The sequence below is a fragment of the Entelurus aequoreus genome, linkage group LG06 (assembly GCF_033978785.1).
Source record: "Entelurus aequoreus isolate RoL-2023_Sb linkage group LG06, RoL_Eaeq_v1.1, whole genome shotgun sequence".
Classification (NCBI taxonomy): Eukaryota; Metazoa; Chordata; class Actinopteri; order Syngnathiformes; family Syngnathidae; genus Entelurus; species Entelurus aequoreus.
The window spans coordinates 28579325-28593753 of NC_084736.1; the positions used below are offsets into that span (position 1 = coordinate 28579325).

Sequence of the window (14429 nt, forward strand, 5' to 3'; positions counted from 1 at the left end):
TCTGATGTCGACAGTGATGTCGGCAGTGATGATACCAAGTATAGTATCGCGATACTACAGTCTTTAAAATCAATGTTTTATTTTTATTTTTTTTTATTGTTTACAAACCCCGGTTAAAGTGCCAAAATTGTGTTTTTCTTCGTTTAGCACAGTCTATTTAAATCCCTTGTGTGTAAAATATACTTGACCAATAACTGTGATCCTCATATCGACAGTGATGATACCAAGTATAGTATCGCGATATTACAGTCTTTAAAATCTATGTTTTATTTGTTGTTTTTGTTATTGTATACAAACCCTGGTAAAAAGAGCCAATATTGTGTTTTTCTTCGTTTAGCACAGTCTATTAAATTCCTTGTGTGTTAAACAGACTTGGCCAATAACTGTGATTCTGATGTCGACAGTGATGATACCAAGTATAGTATCGCGATACTACAGTGTTTATAATCAATGTTTTATTTGTTTTTTTTGTTATTGTTTACAAACCCTGGTAATAAGAGCCAATAACAGTTTTTGCTTTTGTTTAGGTATTTTATTATATGTATTTCGTATGTGACAAAAGTGAACAGTGATATTTTTACACCGCTATCCTGTGTTTTTGTCTGATTATAATTGTGATAAAAAATGTCATCATTCAATGATCTTGAAAATTTAAAGCATCAATATTCGCATTGGTATGCTCGATACTGCCCCAGTAACTACTTGGTATTGGATTGATACCCACATTTTATTATAACTGTGCTGTCCAATTGTTAAATTTTGGTTTATTTTACACTTTGAGTCTTATTTGTAATGCAGTTTCACTTCCGAGACATAGGCTATCTATGGTATGTTTAACTAGAAAGTAACTTTTTCCCCTGAATGTGTTATGTTGCGCCCTACAAAGTGTTTATACTGCAAGTATTGGGCCTATTACACATTAGTTGTTTGATTGAAACATTCATCTTTGTTGTAATTTTCATTACCACATTTGGAGGTGGTAAAATTGCAAAGTAAAATCCTGAATGCTAAAAGCAGCCTGTCTATGGCCAATTCAATTTTAATTAGCATCAAGCTAATACTTTTCTGGAAGAGTGAATCAGACTTATAATATGGCACCGTTTGATTTTATGCAGTGTTGGGTTAGTTACTAAAAACCAGTAACTAGTTACAGTTACTAGTTACTTTATTTCACAAGTAACTCAGTTACTAACTCAGTTACTTACACCAAAAAGTAATGCGTTACTGTGAAAAGTAACTATTTAGTTACTTCTTTTTTTTTTTTTAAGCCTCCCATCAATGCCCTTTTAGCCTTCATTTCAGTGCTATTATTGCACTGGAGAATAATACAATCTGTTGATCAACTTGACATGCATTTGCATCACTGAACTCTGCTAAAGTGAATTGGCATCAGAGTCTGTGTCTCTCTTTACTAGCTTTGTCGAAGCATGTTGGTTTTGTAGCTGTTTCAGCAGATTTGAATTGCTGTTTTGGGCAGTAGATGGGATCTTTGATTCAAGACACAACTTACATTTAACTAAAATGTTATTTTCTTTGTGCTCGACAAAAGAAAAGTAGTGAGAATATCTCCATGTTAAGAAACTCGACTTCTGGCTCCGCCATGATGTCTTGTTAGTAAACACAGACAGCCCGCCCCCACCCACACAAAGCGCACCTCTTCTCTTCCTTGTGACACAGAAGGACGACACCGCAGCGCTCCAATAAAACACACTCAGATCTTCTGTTTCTAGCCGATATTACATAAAAAATAACGTAAAATAATGTAGTAACGCATCATGTAGTAACGGTAACTGAGTTACTGAATATAAAAAATAAAGCGTTAGACTACTAGTTACCGCCAAAAATAACGGTGTTACAGTAACGCGTTAATCCCAACACTGATTTTATGTGAATTGATGTCGAAGTTGGTACATTCTAGGGACAGAAAAAATTCAATTTGGGATTGAGCGGGATTAATTGTGAGTTATTTACAAACAAAATGTCATTAATCATGAATAAATATTTCAGTCGTTTGAGAGCCCATGTTTAAACATTTTAAATTGTCCGATGTGATTTAAAAAAAAAATTGGTATCATCAATTCTGATACTGTATTGTAAATGTTCTGATCGAATAGTCAAACAAAATTGTCTTTCTTAGATTTATTTAAAAAGCTCGAGCATTTCACATTCATAGCAAAGTATGTAAGGAGTGTGCAATAGGAAGAGAGATGTTATTCTTTGTACACTGAATACAAAGTGGGAGAGAGGAAGTAGGCTCAGTTTGGAGGGAATAGAGAGCATATGAACTAACAACAGAGAAGGGAGAAGACATACTTTCACTTACAATTGACATTGAAAAGAGAGTATGACTTACTTCCTGATGTCCTCTCCGAGAAAACAGCGGTTTCTCAGTAGCCCCGCCCACAGCTGCACTCCAACAATCCCGAAGATGAAAAAGACAAAGAAGCAGAGGAGGAGGACATTTCCCAGCATTGGAAGCGTGTCCAACAGCAGCGTCACCAAGATTCTCATACCTGGATGGCAAGAAACCAAAAAATGTCAGTAATACAATTTTAACAAGCTTTAATAACTTCGGAAGATGAGTACAGCATCTAAGAAATACTGCATGACTACATGGAAGCAAGTACACACATTTACGGGTAGGACTTATGGCTCCTTATCTTATTTGTACTCATTTTTATCAAGGACACAATCACAGGTACTGGTTGTGAGACAATATTTGGATTTGAATAATTCAAATGTTTACCAATTTATACTGTACTTGTGGGAAACGTTCTAAAGTATCAAGTATAATTGAATCTGCATTGTATTTTCATTGTAAACATTCTAAAAGGTGGTACCTCATCCCCATGCTTGGACAGTTACGTTTGGAATTTTCTCACAACACAATAAAAACTAGACAGGCTACAGATAGCCTCCATGCAAATTAACTTCAGGTACCGGTTGATTGGACCTTTTTTATTTTTAAAATTTTTCCACACATTTAAATGTGTTTAAATATGGATTAACACTGATCCAAAAAACTCACTGTACCTTTCAGATTTAAAGTAATAATCCAAATTAATAATATTATTATTATAGTCACTTTAGCATTAAAGGTAAATGGAAATTAGAGCTCTAATTATCACCTGGTGATTAGCGACGTCATCTGCCAGCTAGCGATTAGGGCACTATTTGCCGGCTACAGATTAACGGCACTTTACTGTATTATTTTAAGGGTTAGCGTAAGTTAAAGTTAAAGTACCACTGATAGTCACACACACACTAGGTGTGGTGAAATTACTCTCTGCGTTTGACCCATCCCCTTTTTCCACCCCCTGGGAGGTGAGGGAAGCAGTGAGCAGCAGCGGTGACCGCGCTCAGGAATCATTTTGGTGATTTAACCCCCAATTCCATAAAGTTCCTAAAAGTACCTTTAGGGAGAGTTTGATTTAAACAATTTTCAGGATCTAAAAGTAAGGGGTTCCATATCAGTGTTGGGGTCCTTGGGCAGGAAAACATTGAAGACCACTTATCTAGAATACTCGTATAAAAATAAATTAATAAATGAAACTACAATACAAATTATTACAATGTAAAAAGGACTATTGAAAGTACCAGTTGAGTGGAAAAAACAAGTTGTCTCTATGCTGAAGCTATTATCATATATATCTAATTTATGACACCCAAAGACTTTCAAAGTTTGCGAGTAAATAGATATGCTCAAAATATTAAAAATATCACAGACATTCCCGAGCCACTTTGAGAGATTATGACGTAGAGGAGGAACCACAGATCCCTAACCCGACAACAACAATGCTAATCAGGCAGACTTTGTGAGAGCCCACAACGATGACTTTTGGAAAAATTATGATCCAGAACCTTATATTTTTGAGCCCGCACACGGAGGAGGTGAGCAATACGTTTTAGAAGCCGACAGCGACCCGGATGCAGCTTTATTGTGACACTAGCATTAGCAGCACTGCTGGGTGCTAAACATACAAACTAGCCATAATAAACCAAAAGAAAACACTTACTGTAATATTTCAACTCTCGCTGGGATGCCGACCGACGGCACGCTAACATGGCTCCGTTTAGATTAAGAATCAATCACAATCCTCACGAAGGGTTAAACAACATTTCCTGCAACTAGCGTCTCTTTGTGTCTATGTCGCCATCTCGGGGGATGTGAAAGTGGACCAGTCTGTCGGTCCTTGGCCACATTTGTCTACTAGATGCATTAATTATAATCTAAAATCTACTTTTAGCAAGCTTGAGACGAAGCAGAAGTAGCCGCTTTCTTAGTGTGTCAACAATAGCAGCGTAAGCTAGCATTAGCCCACTGCTATCAATGTGTCGCTAAAATAGTCTGTCTGCGTTAGCGCTTATAATAACATTATCACTCATATTTGGTTACTTTTCAGGTCACGACATGTAAATGGAGTATTGTTGGTACTTTCTGGATGTTTTAGAGAGGACACTCCATCAGTTGACTCAATTGTTAGCTTTTTATTTATGATTTAGAATGCATCAAAAAAGCCAAGCATATGTGTTCTTGTCTTACTGTACATAAGGATTGTCAATGATAAACAGCACATCTCTTTCCAATTCTGGAGTATTTCCAGTATGACTGATCTAATAATATGGTCATAGTGCAGAAGCGTTACTACTGTGACGGCGCTCTCCGAAAACAGCCGAAGGTATTTGGAGCGGAATATTCAAAATGGCTGACTGAACTTGTGGCGTTTTGTAATGTGTAAACTGTGTTTTCACATACTTTGCGGATCATAAATAAAATTGGATATGGTTTAAAGGATACAACGATACACCATCAAACATATAAAGTCATCTTGTTTTTCTACTCCACTTTTACAAATCCATAACAAAACAATGATGCGTCAAAGTGCGTTCAACTGTTGCTACGTTTCCTTTGACTCTCATTGCTCCTTCATTCTTTCACACGCTTTCATTTTGGGTTTTTTAGTCCGGTCAGGTGGTGCGCATATGAAAGCAGCGCGGCAAATTTCTGCGTTTCGGTTCTTGTCGGTCACTTGCAAGAGCCGTTCAAGATACACGACACGTTGGCCAACGTCCCATCTCTCGCCACACATTTATACAACACGTATCGACCGAGTGAGCTCGACCCTCAGCTTCGTCCCTTCGGTCAAAATAATTACCAGAAATGACGATCCTGAAAGTGACAATTTGACATGGTTCCGTCCTCAGGGGCCTGGACGCACAGGCTCCCTGTGGCTGGTATTACCTAACCGCATGTGTTCAACATCCATCTCCACTTGTCACAGGCGATTAACGTCATCAGCGTTGAAATACTGTCCCTGATACTCAGATCATAACCTTGTAACGTTAAAGGACTGCTTGAAAAAGTATGCAATATATTCTTAATCGAAAAATAAAATTGAGAATATTTCTAATACGATGTGGCCGAACCTCAAATTAAATACTCTGAAATCCATCTATTGTTCTATTATCAAGAGTGATAGTGAAGCCTATCCAATCTAACACAAGCTTCTCCAGCGAGCTGAAATGGCGGACAAAACCTGTTGGACAGGGTCAGGGGCGCCGCTAGGGATTTTGGGCCCCATGAAAAGAATATTTGCAGGGCCCCCTGTATCGTAATTTCATCATCATTAGGGGCCTCTCTGGGCCCCCCTCCATTATGGGCCCCTAGAATCCGTCTCCTTTACCCCCCGTTTTCGGCGCCCCTGGACAGGGTGTCCACTCAATCCGGATGTGTGAAGGCATAGATAAGGACTTGGAAGGGCGACCCTGGCTGATTTGGGCCCGCAACAGTTATTTGCCCGTCACCGTGCGTGCTGGCTTGAGCCTGTATGATAAAACGCGGCTATCTAGTACAAAGAATTTGGTACCGCGATCAAGCACCTTCCACGGGACGCCGAACGGTGGTTGGACGGGTGAACGGTAGGCGTCATGACGCGGAGAAACAAAATAGACATACGTTCTGAAGACACTTACAGCCAGGGAAAACAGTGTTGAAAGGGGCCGAAGCAGTTTCTAATCAAACTGGCAGCCCGGGGGTAAAATCCATCCCGGCAGTGGAACCAGACCGTCCCCTGAGTTCAGTTCAAAATGTGGGAGATCCTTTTTTTACAGTCATTTTCCTATAAACACTAGATCGTTTCTGCTGTATGGAGTAACTTGGAACAATGCAAGCACATTGGTAGATCCTTGCATTGACATTTTATCCATCTAAATGTAACCCAGCTGGTTCTGCCCCCATGCCTTTTTTACCGCATTCCACACGGAGACCAGAGCCCTGGTCGTTTGTTTTCTGAATACTGGACTAAAAGCCAAGCTGACAGCCCAGTAGCCAGCACCACACTTGAAGTCGCTGGGGAGTGAGGTTTACCAACTTTTATCTGGCGCAGCCGAAATGGCTTGTCCCTGTTACGTAAAGGCCAGCGTCGCTTGCATTTTACATAACAGGGCTATTGTGTCCTGAAATGTGTACCTCGGATGAAAGAAATAGCCCACAAACTAGTTTTTACAAGAGAGGGTTATGTTTCTCATAAAAGTGAAGGGGAGAAGTCCGGCAATCGGTCTTTAGCTTTCTGAAACTGTGACCCCTTGAACAATCAGTGGCCTTGTGGTTAGAGTGAGACTGGAAGGTCGTGAGTTCAAACCCCAGCCGAGTCATACCAAAGACTATGAAAACCAAAGACTATGAAAATGGGACCTATTGCCTCCCTGCTTGGCACTCAGCATCAAGGGTTGGAATTGGGGGTTAAATCACCAAAATGATTCCCAAGCAGAGGATAATTTCACCACACATAGTGTGTGTGTGAGTATCATTGGGACTTTAACTTTAACAACCCAGTGCCAGGGGCTAAGAGCCCCTTCAACACAAAAAAAGGCAGCAAGGCAGAAGTCTCTGGTTAAAACTCACCCGGAACGCCAAGTGACTGACCGAGCACCAACTCTGCAGGTACGGTACCGAGATCGTCTCTCAGAGCCGAGTTCAACCTGAGCATGATCCAAGGCTCAATGCCATCTGAGAGCGCTGCACAAAACGCTGCTTGAAGCGACCAGCGAAACCGCCCGCATAAGCCGCATAAGGTATGCTGTAGTGTGGTGCACTTACACACCCAAGGACTCCGCCAACCTATTGTAGCCAAGTCCAATTGCATGTAGTCAAACCCCCAAGCCGGAATTGAAAACGATCTGAGGGTGGCGTTAGTGTGCTGGTGGACCTTGGTGTGCTGACATGCCACGCAAGAAGCTGCCCACTCCCTGACATCCTTCCAAGGGCAGGCAAGAAGAGCTTGGAGCCAACTAGCTTGACTGATGCCAAAATGCCTGGGTGCGAGAGGAAGTTAATCGAGTCAGAAACCTGGCGGCACCATTTAATAAGTACTTCAGGCCATGAGCAGGCAGTGGAAATGTCGCAGAGGAGTGGGACCGTGCATCTTGCATGGGCTTAATGGTCGTACCAACCTAACTTTAACACTGTTACCATGCAAGAAGGCTGACAACATTAAAATACAGTTTTACCTCAACTTACGAGTATTTTGAGATATGAGCCGCTTCCCGTCTTTTTGTTGCTTTAAGTTTCGAGCACAGATTTGAGTTATGAGCATCCCTGCCGTCGGTTGAAGAAGTGACCGTCCACGGATCGACACAATCCTGTCCTTCAACCACAGGAACCAAGAAAGCTAGTGCAAAAGCGAGGAAGCAGACCACCGAATCAGAGGAAGAAAACATTAAAAACACGTAAGCCCAACCTGCGAGTCAGCCCGACCACAGCCTCCGCAGCCCGCAGCCTGCAGCCCGCAGCCATTGATGTCGCAACGACGGACATTTATCCATGAAAATACAAACCCTGTTTCCATATGAGTTGGGAAATTGTGTTAGATGTAAATATAAACGGAATACAATGATTTGCAAATCCTTTTCAACCCATATTCAATTGAATGCACTACAAAGACAAGATATTTGATGTTGAAACTCATAAACTTTTTTTTTTTTTTTGCAAATAATTAACTTAGAATTTCATGGCTGCAACACGTGCCAAAGTAGTTGGGAAAGGGCATGTTCACCACTGTGTTACATGGCCTTTCCTTTTAACAACACTCAGTAAACGTTTGGGAACTGAGGAGACATATTTTTTAAGCTTCTCAGGTGGAATTATTTCCCATTCTTGCTTGATGTACAGCTTAAGTTGTTCAACAGTCCGGGGGTCTCCGTTGTGGTATTTTAGGCTTCATAATGCGCCACACATTTTCAATGGGAGACAGGTCTGGACTACAGGTAGGCCAGTCTAGTACCCGCACTCTTTTACTATGAAACCATGTTGATGTAACACGTGGCTTGGTATTGTCTTGCTGAAATAAGCAGGGGCGTCCATGGTAACGTTGCTTGGATGGCAACATATGTTGCTCCAAAACCTGTATGTACCTTTCAGCATTAATGGCGCCTTCACAGATGTGTAAATTACCCATGTCTTGGGCACTAATACACCCCCATACCATCACATATGCTGGCTTTTTAATTTGCGCCTACAACAATCCGGATGGTTCTTTTCCTCTTTGGTCCGGAGGACACTACGTCCACAGTTTCCAAAAACAATTTAAAATGTGGACTCGTCAAACACAGAACACTTTTCCACTTTGTATCAGTCCATCTTAGATGAGCTCAGGCCCAGCAAAGCCGACGGCGTTTCTGGGTGTTGTTGATAAACGGTTTTTGCCTTGCATAGGAGAGTTTTAACTTGCACTTACAGATGTAGCGACCAACTGTAGTTACTGACAGTGGGTTTCTGAAGTGTTCCTGAGCCTATGTGGTGATATCCTTTACACACTGATGTCGCTTGTTGATGCAGTACAGCCTGAGGGATCGAAAGTCATGGGCTTAGCTGCTTACGTGCAGTGATTTCTCCAGATTCTCTGAATCATTTGATGATATTACGAACCGTAGATGGTGAAATCCCTCAATTCCTTGCAATAGCTGGTTGAGAAAGGTTTTTCTTAAACTGTTCAACAATTTGCTCACTTATTTGTTGACAAAGTGGTGACCCTCGCCCCATCCTTGTTTGTGAATGACTGAGCATTTCATGGAATCTACTTTTATACCCAATCATGGCACCCACCTGTTCCCAATTTGCCTGTTCACCTGTGGGATGTTCAAAATAAGTGTTTGTACTTTATCAGTATTTATTGCCACCTTTCCCAAATTCTTTGACACGTGTTGCTGGCATCAAATTCTAAAGTTAATGATTATTTGCAAAAAAAAAAAAGTTTATCAGTTTGAACATCAACTATGTTATCTTTGTAGCATATTCAACTGAATATGGGTTGAAAATGATTTGCAAATCATTGTATTCCCAACTCATATGGAAACGGGGTTTGTATGTAGACCCTGCCTTTCCTTTGTTTAAAATATTTCAGTTTGTTCCGTCTCCTGACTCGACAAAGGGAATGATTTAGTATTACCTTTGGTACGCAGACATACACATTGCTTGCTGTCAACTCTGACATCCGGTCCGTCACTCAAAGAGGTCCATGTGCAACATAAACAACAAGAACTATTCTTGTTGTTACAGGACCAGGAAGCAGCCCGTTGGAGACAACCGCAAAAAAACGCTCCTCAAGGTAAATGTTGAACAATATTATTACATTTTGTTGTTGTTGTTATTGTTGTTGTTTATTATTGTTTACAAACTAAAGAAGTAGAAGTAGCCTGCCTGGTTCAGTCCCTGCTTTTTCTGTTCCGCCCGAGACTCGAACTTGGAGTAAAGCGTGCTAGCTACCGAGCTAAAAGCCAGGAACTACCAACATGGTAGCCAGCACTGCTTTTGAGAGTGTCATGGAGTGAAGTCTACCAACGTACACGTGGCCCAGCCATACCGGCTGGTCTCCGTTACATAAATCTCTGGATACTGATGCAAAACCCAAATAGTTTAAATGGTAGCCAAGGGCAGTTTTTGTTTAGTTATTGTGTACAAGCTACTTAATTGTGTTAAAAAAAAAGTGGTATGTAGCATTATATACCACATATTTGTGGGGAGAATGGCTCAAATGGTAGAGCAGCCGGCCCAAAACACTTCACCCACCGACCCAAAGTGTAGATAATGGGTTTCACATTGTGAAGCGCTTTGAGTCTCTAGAGAAAAAGCGCTATATAAATATTATTCATGTCACAATTTAATATATCAACTGATTTAAAACAATGGTTGCAAATATCCAATTTTAAACGATAAACTTCATACAAAAGTGTTATTGTGTTTAGTTAAAGTGAAAAAGAAAATCACCATTTTTGGAATTATTAGTTCCTGTTTTTGTGTAATTGGGATCTGCATACGTCCTGAAAATGTAAAATGGCGGTGACATTTTTAAAACAATCTTGCCTTCATTTATACTTCTGCAAACGAACCGTTTCCTCAAGTGTGACATGATTATATGCTCACAGATGCTACCTGGTGGTTGTTTGAGCACATTGCAGATCGTCCGGGGTATTCCCATACAGGATTCTCACAAGAATGAGGCAAAAATACAACCTTACCTACTGATGACCACAGGAAAGTGTTTCAAATGTAGCATATTTTATCGGACCATAAGGCGCATAAAAAATTATGATTTTTTTTTCTAAATTGTTTTACGTTTAATGCTCTTTTTTTCAAAACAGCTTTGTGTTATTTAGTCAAAATTGCAATTTAGTTCTTCTCACATCTCACCTGTTTGTTCTTTTATTCCACTTTTTCATGTCGTTTTTCTTTTATAGCATTTAATTAATGTGCTGCGGGCCGTTAAAAAAATAGCTGCGGGCACTTTGGACACCCATGTGCTATTGTATTGTTTTTCATGCAATATTTGTCATTTGAAAGTGAATTTTTTTTATTTCCAAACGACATTTTACATGTTAAAGTTGAGGCGTTTTGGGGTAGCCAAGTAAGGATGAAACTCATTTGAATTCATTTAATTTTGAATTACAAGGTCAGTTGTGAAACCAATTGAGCTGCATATATATATATATATATATATATATATATATATATATATATATATATATATATATATATATATATATATATATATATATATATATATATATATATATATATATATATATATATATATATATATACACATGTATATAACATATATATATATACACATGTATATAACATATATATATATATATATATATATATATATATATATATATATATATATATATATATATATATATATATATATAAATATATATATATATATATATATATATATATATATATATATATATATATATATATATATATATATATATATATATATGTAGTGGCGTGCAGTCACTAGAGGCAGGGGAGGCACGGCCTCACCTGCCATCATGGAAAGAAAAAAAAAAGTAAAAAGAAAAAAATAATAATTAAATTGTTATATGTATCCAGTGATTATACTAAAGTTATTTTCCATTTAACTTCACCAGTTTTAGATTATTTTTATTTTTATTTTCACATTTGCCGTTCAAATACTGATAAGAGACGGTGCTCAGCAGCCAGTTGAGGCACGTCACTGCGTTGTGCCTCAACATGGATTGTGCGCAATGACTCGGCTAACTGCTGGCCTGCTATGCAGTGAGACCGTATTGCTATATGAATTATATTATACATTTCCATAGTTTAGTTAGCTGAGGTATATAATGTACAGTGTATTTTGTCAACAACTGTATGTGTGTAACATATTTTTAGTGCAGCGAAGACACTGTGTGAGGCTCGTCTCATAACCCCGCCTCCTGGTGCCAAGCACCTCCGCCGCAGAACGCACCGCCCGACGGGAGCGCCGCGGCCACACCAACCAAAGCCCACACCCAAACCCTCCACGTGCAAGACCGAATCCACCCAAAAAAAGTCACTTAACAAGAAGCCCAAAAGTGCAAAAACAACAATGCTCGCGCTGCAGGAGCCGCGAACGACCGCAGGGACACAAAATTAGGTACACCTGCACTGCAGGTTCATATGTTTGTAAATCTGACTGTGATGATGCAGTCGTGCCTCACCAGACATTAACCTCACCGCACGCCACTTATATATATATATATATATATATATATATATATATATATATATATATATATATATATATATATATATATATATATATATATATATATATATATATATACATATTTATTTGTATGCATGAATATTAAGAATATATTCAAGCATATATATATATATATATATATATATACAGTATATGCATGAATATTAGGGCCGCGTGCCAAGCGGAGAATCAGCGGGAGCCTGATAAACATGACAAACGCACCACGCACTGTAATTAAGCTACACAAGGAAAAAACATGAACATCTGTCGAACAATGGATATTTCTCTTCCACTTAAGCAGAAAGGCAAACAGAGACAGAGTGGTAGCAAAATTGTCGGTGACAAACAGAGACGTGCGGGTGCAGCAGTGATGGCTGATGGGTGGAAATACTTGATCTTGACGACAGTCGGAGGCAAAGATGGGAAGATGAGACCGTGAAAAACAGGTGATGAACATCTATGTGGTGTCTTTGCTTGCATGCACTACAGAGGGAACAGGCCTTTGGGTCTTTTTGGAGGTGGAGGGGGGGTGTCTCTCTTTCCCCCCTGACCTTGAGTATGAGCCAGACTAGCCACGCTACAAGAATAGAGCTTTTACTTCACGTTGTCCGTGCCAGCTGCAAAGATCGCCCCTGAGGCGATTGTTGGCCCCATGATAAGGTTGCAGGTAAAACGTTCAGTCCCTACATAGTCCGAAAAACACGTGTGTGTGTGTTTTTTGTCCACAAGAGACAAAAAAGCAAAAAAGCAGACAATCTGTTTTATGATGCGGTTTAGATAACTGTTTCTTAACCATTGTCTGTTTATCAGCAGTGGTCCGTATGGGCCGAAGCGGTACTCACTTGTAATACATTTTTCTACCACCCGTGGCAGTAATGACAATATCAAGCAAGCAGATGAAGCCTGGAGTTAAAGTCATAGAGAAGTTTCTTAAGCGCAAAAATTATGACTAAAGTGGTGAAGCTGGAATTTATTTACACTTAAATTGTATTGACAGTTTAGGAAACATATGCATTATTAATGTAGTTTATTTTAGGACAACATACAGTAATTGTATGTATGTTTATTTTTCGTCAGTTATTTACGAGTCCCTTCTTATTTTTCTAAGCAGTCTGGCCAAGCCTAAAGTTTATGTTTGAAATAAAAAATACAATTTCTGAATTAACACATGGTTTCTTATTTTTTGACATGGTTGTAAACGGTAAGCAGGTTAGACATAATTATTGAATACGATTAAAATCCAGAGTGGGACTAATAATTCGGTGTTAAAATGTGCGTGGGCCCCGGGCCCCTCTGTAGTGTAAAAGTTGGGCATCGAGGTCAAAACGGTTAAGAACTCCTGGTTTACACTACACACATGAACAAAAAACTAAAATGATGTATCTTGATATAAGTCTTTTATTTCGGTCAATATAAATTATTATTGGCATTATTGATCGAAGAAAAGGACAAAGATGAAAATATATGAAATGTAAACATTTTTATTTCCGACAAAGAAGAAAATAAAAAATATCGAACGTTTTATCGAACAAATTTTTTACGATAATTGACGTGAATATCACGATACAAATCGATGGTATTTATCGATATTGTTTTATTTAACCTTAAATACAAATGTAGTTTGTTTTGTTCAAGACTATGAACTTTGCAATTTGCAATAAACAGACAAAAAGACTATTTTAATAACTCTTCATGTCCACTATTACAGTCACTTTTTAATTGGCCATGAACCTACTAAAAGTCTGCACATTTTGATGATACATGTAAACTACAATAGGTATCGATATTTCAGACACACAAAAAACGGCACGGCACGGGGGGCTGGGGAAAAAACACCACCTTTGAGGCATCCACACTGGACAGAAACTGAAATGAACTGGCTAAATGCTGCCTCACTGCACAAAAGTTTGATGCACGAGGACCTCAGGATCCAGAAGGGTTGATACGGGAAAAGCAGGTCAGATAGATAAGAAGTAGAGATGTCCGATAATATCGGCCTGCCAATATTATCAGCCGATAAATGCTTTAAAATGTAATATCGGAAATTATCGGTATCGTTTTTTTTTTTATCGGAATCATGTTTTTTTTATTAATTTTTTTTATTAAATCAACATAAAAAACACAAGATACAATTACAATTAGTGCACCAACCCAAAAAACCTCCCTCCCTCATGTATACTGATTCACACAAAAGGGTTGTCTCTTTCTGTTATTAATATTTCTGGTTCCTACATTATATATCAATATATATCAATACAGTCTGCAAGGGATACAATCGGTAAGCACACATGATTGTGCGTGCTGCTGGTCCACTAACAGTACAACCTTTAACAGTTAATTTTACTCATTTTCATTAATTACTAGTTTCTATGT

At 38.9% G+C, this 14429-nt stretch overlaps 1 protein-coding gene across 1 annotated transcript in view; it reads right to left on the bottom strand.

Moving 5' to 3' along the window:
• The window catches only part of LOC133652726 (voltage-dependent T-type calcium channel subunit alpha-1H-like), a 70918-nt gene that overhangs the window by 40219 nt on the left and 16270 nt on the right, over positions 1–14429 (bottom strand). Inside the window, exon 4 of the mRNA XM_062051778.1 lies at positions 2354–2513. Coding sequence (XP_061907762.1) covers positions 2354–2513 — 160 coding nt within the window. The remainder of the gene's footprint in view (positions 1–2353; positions 2514–14429) is intronic.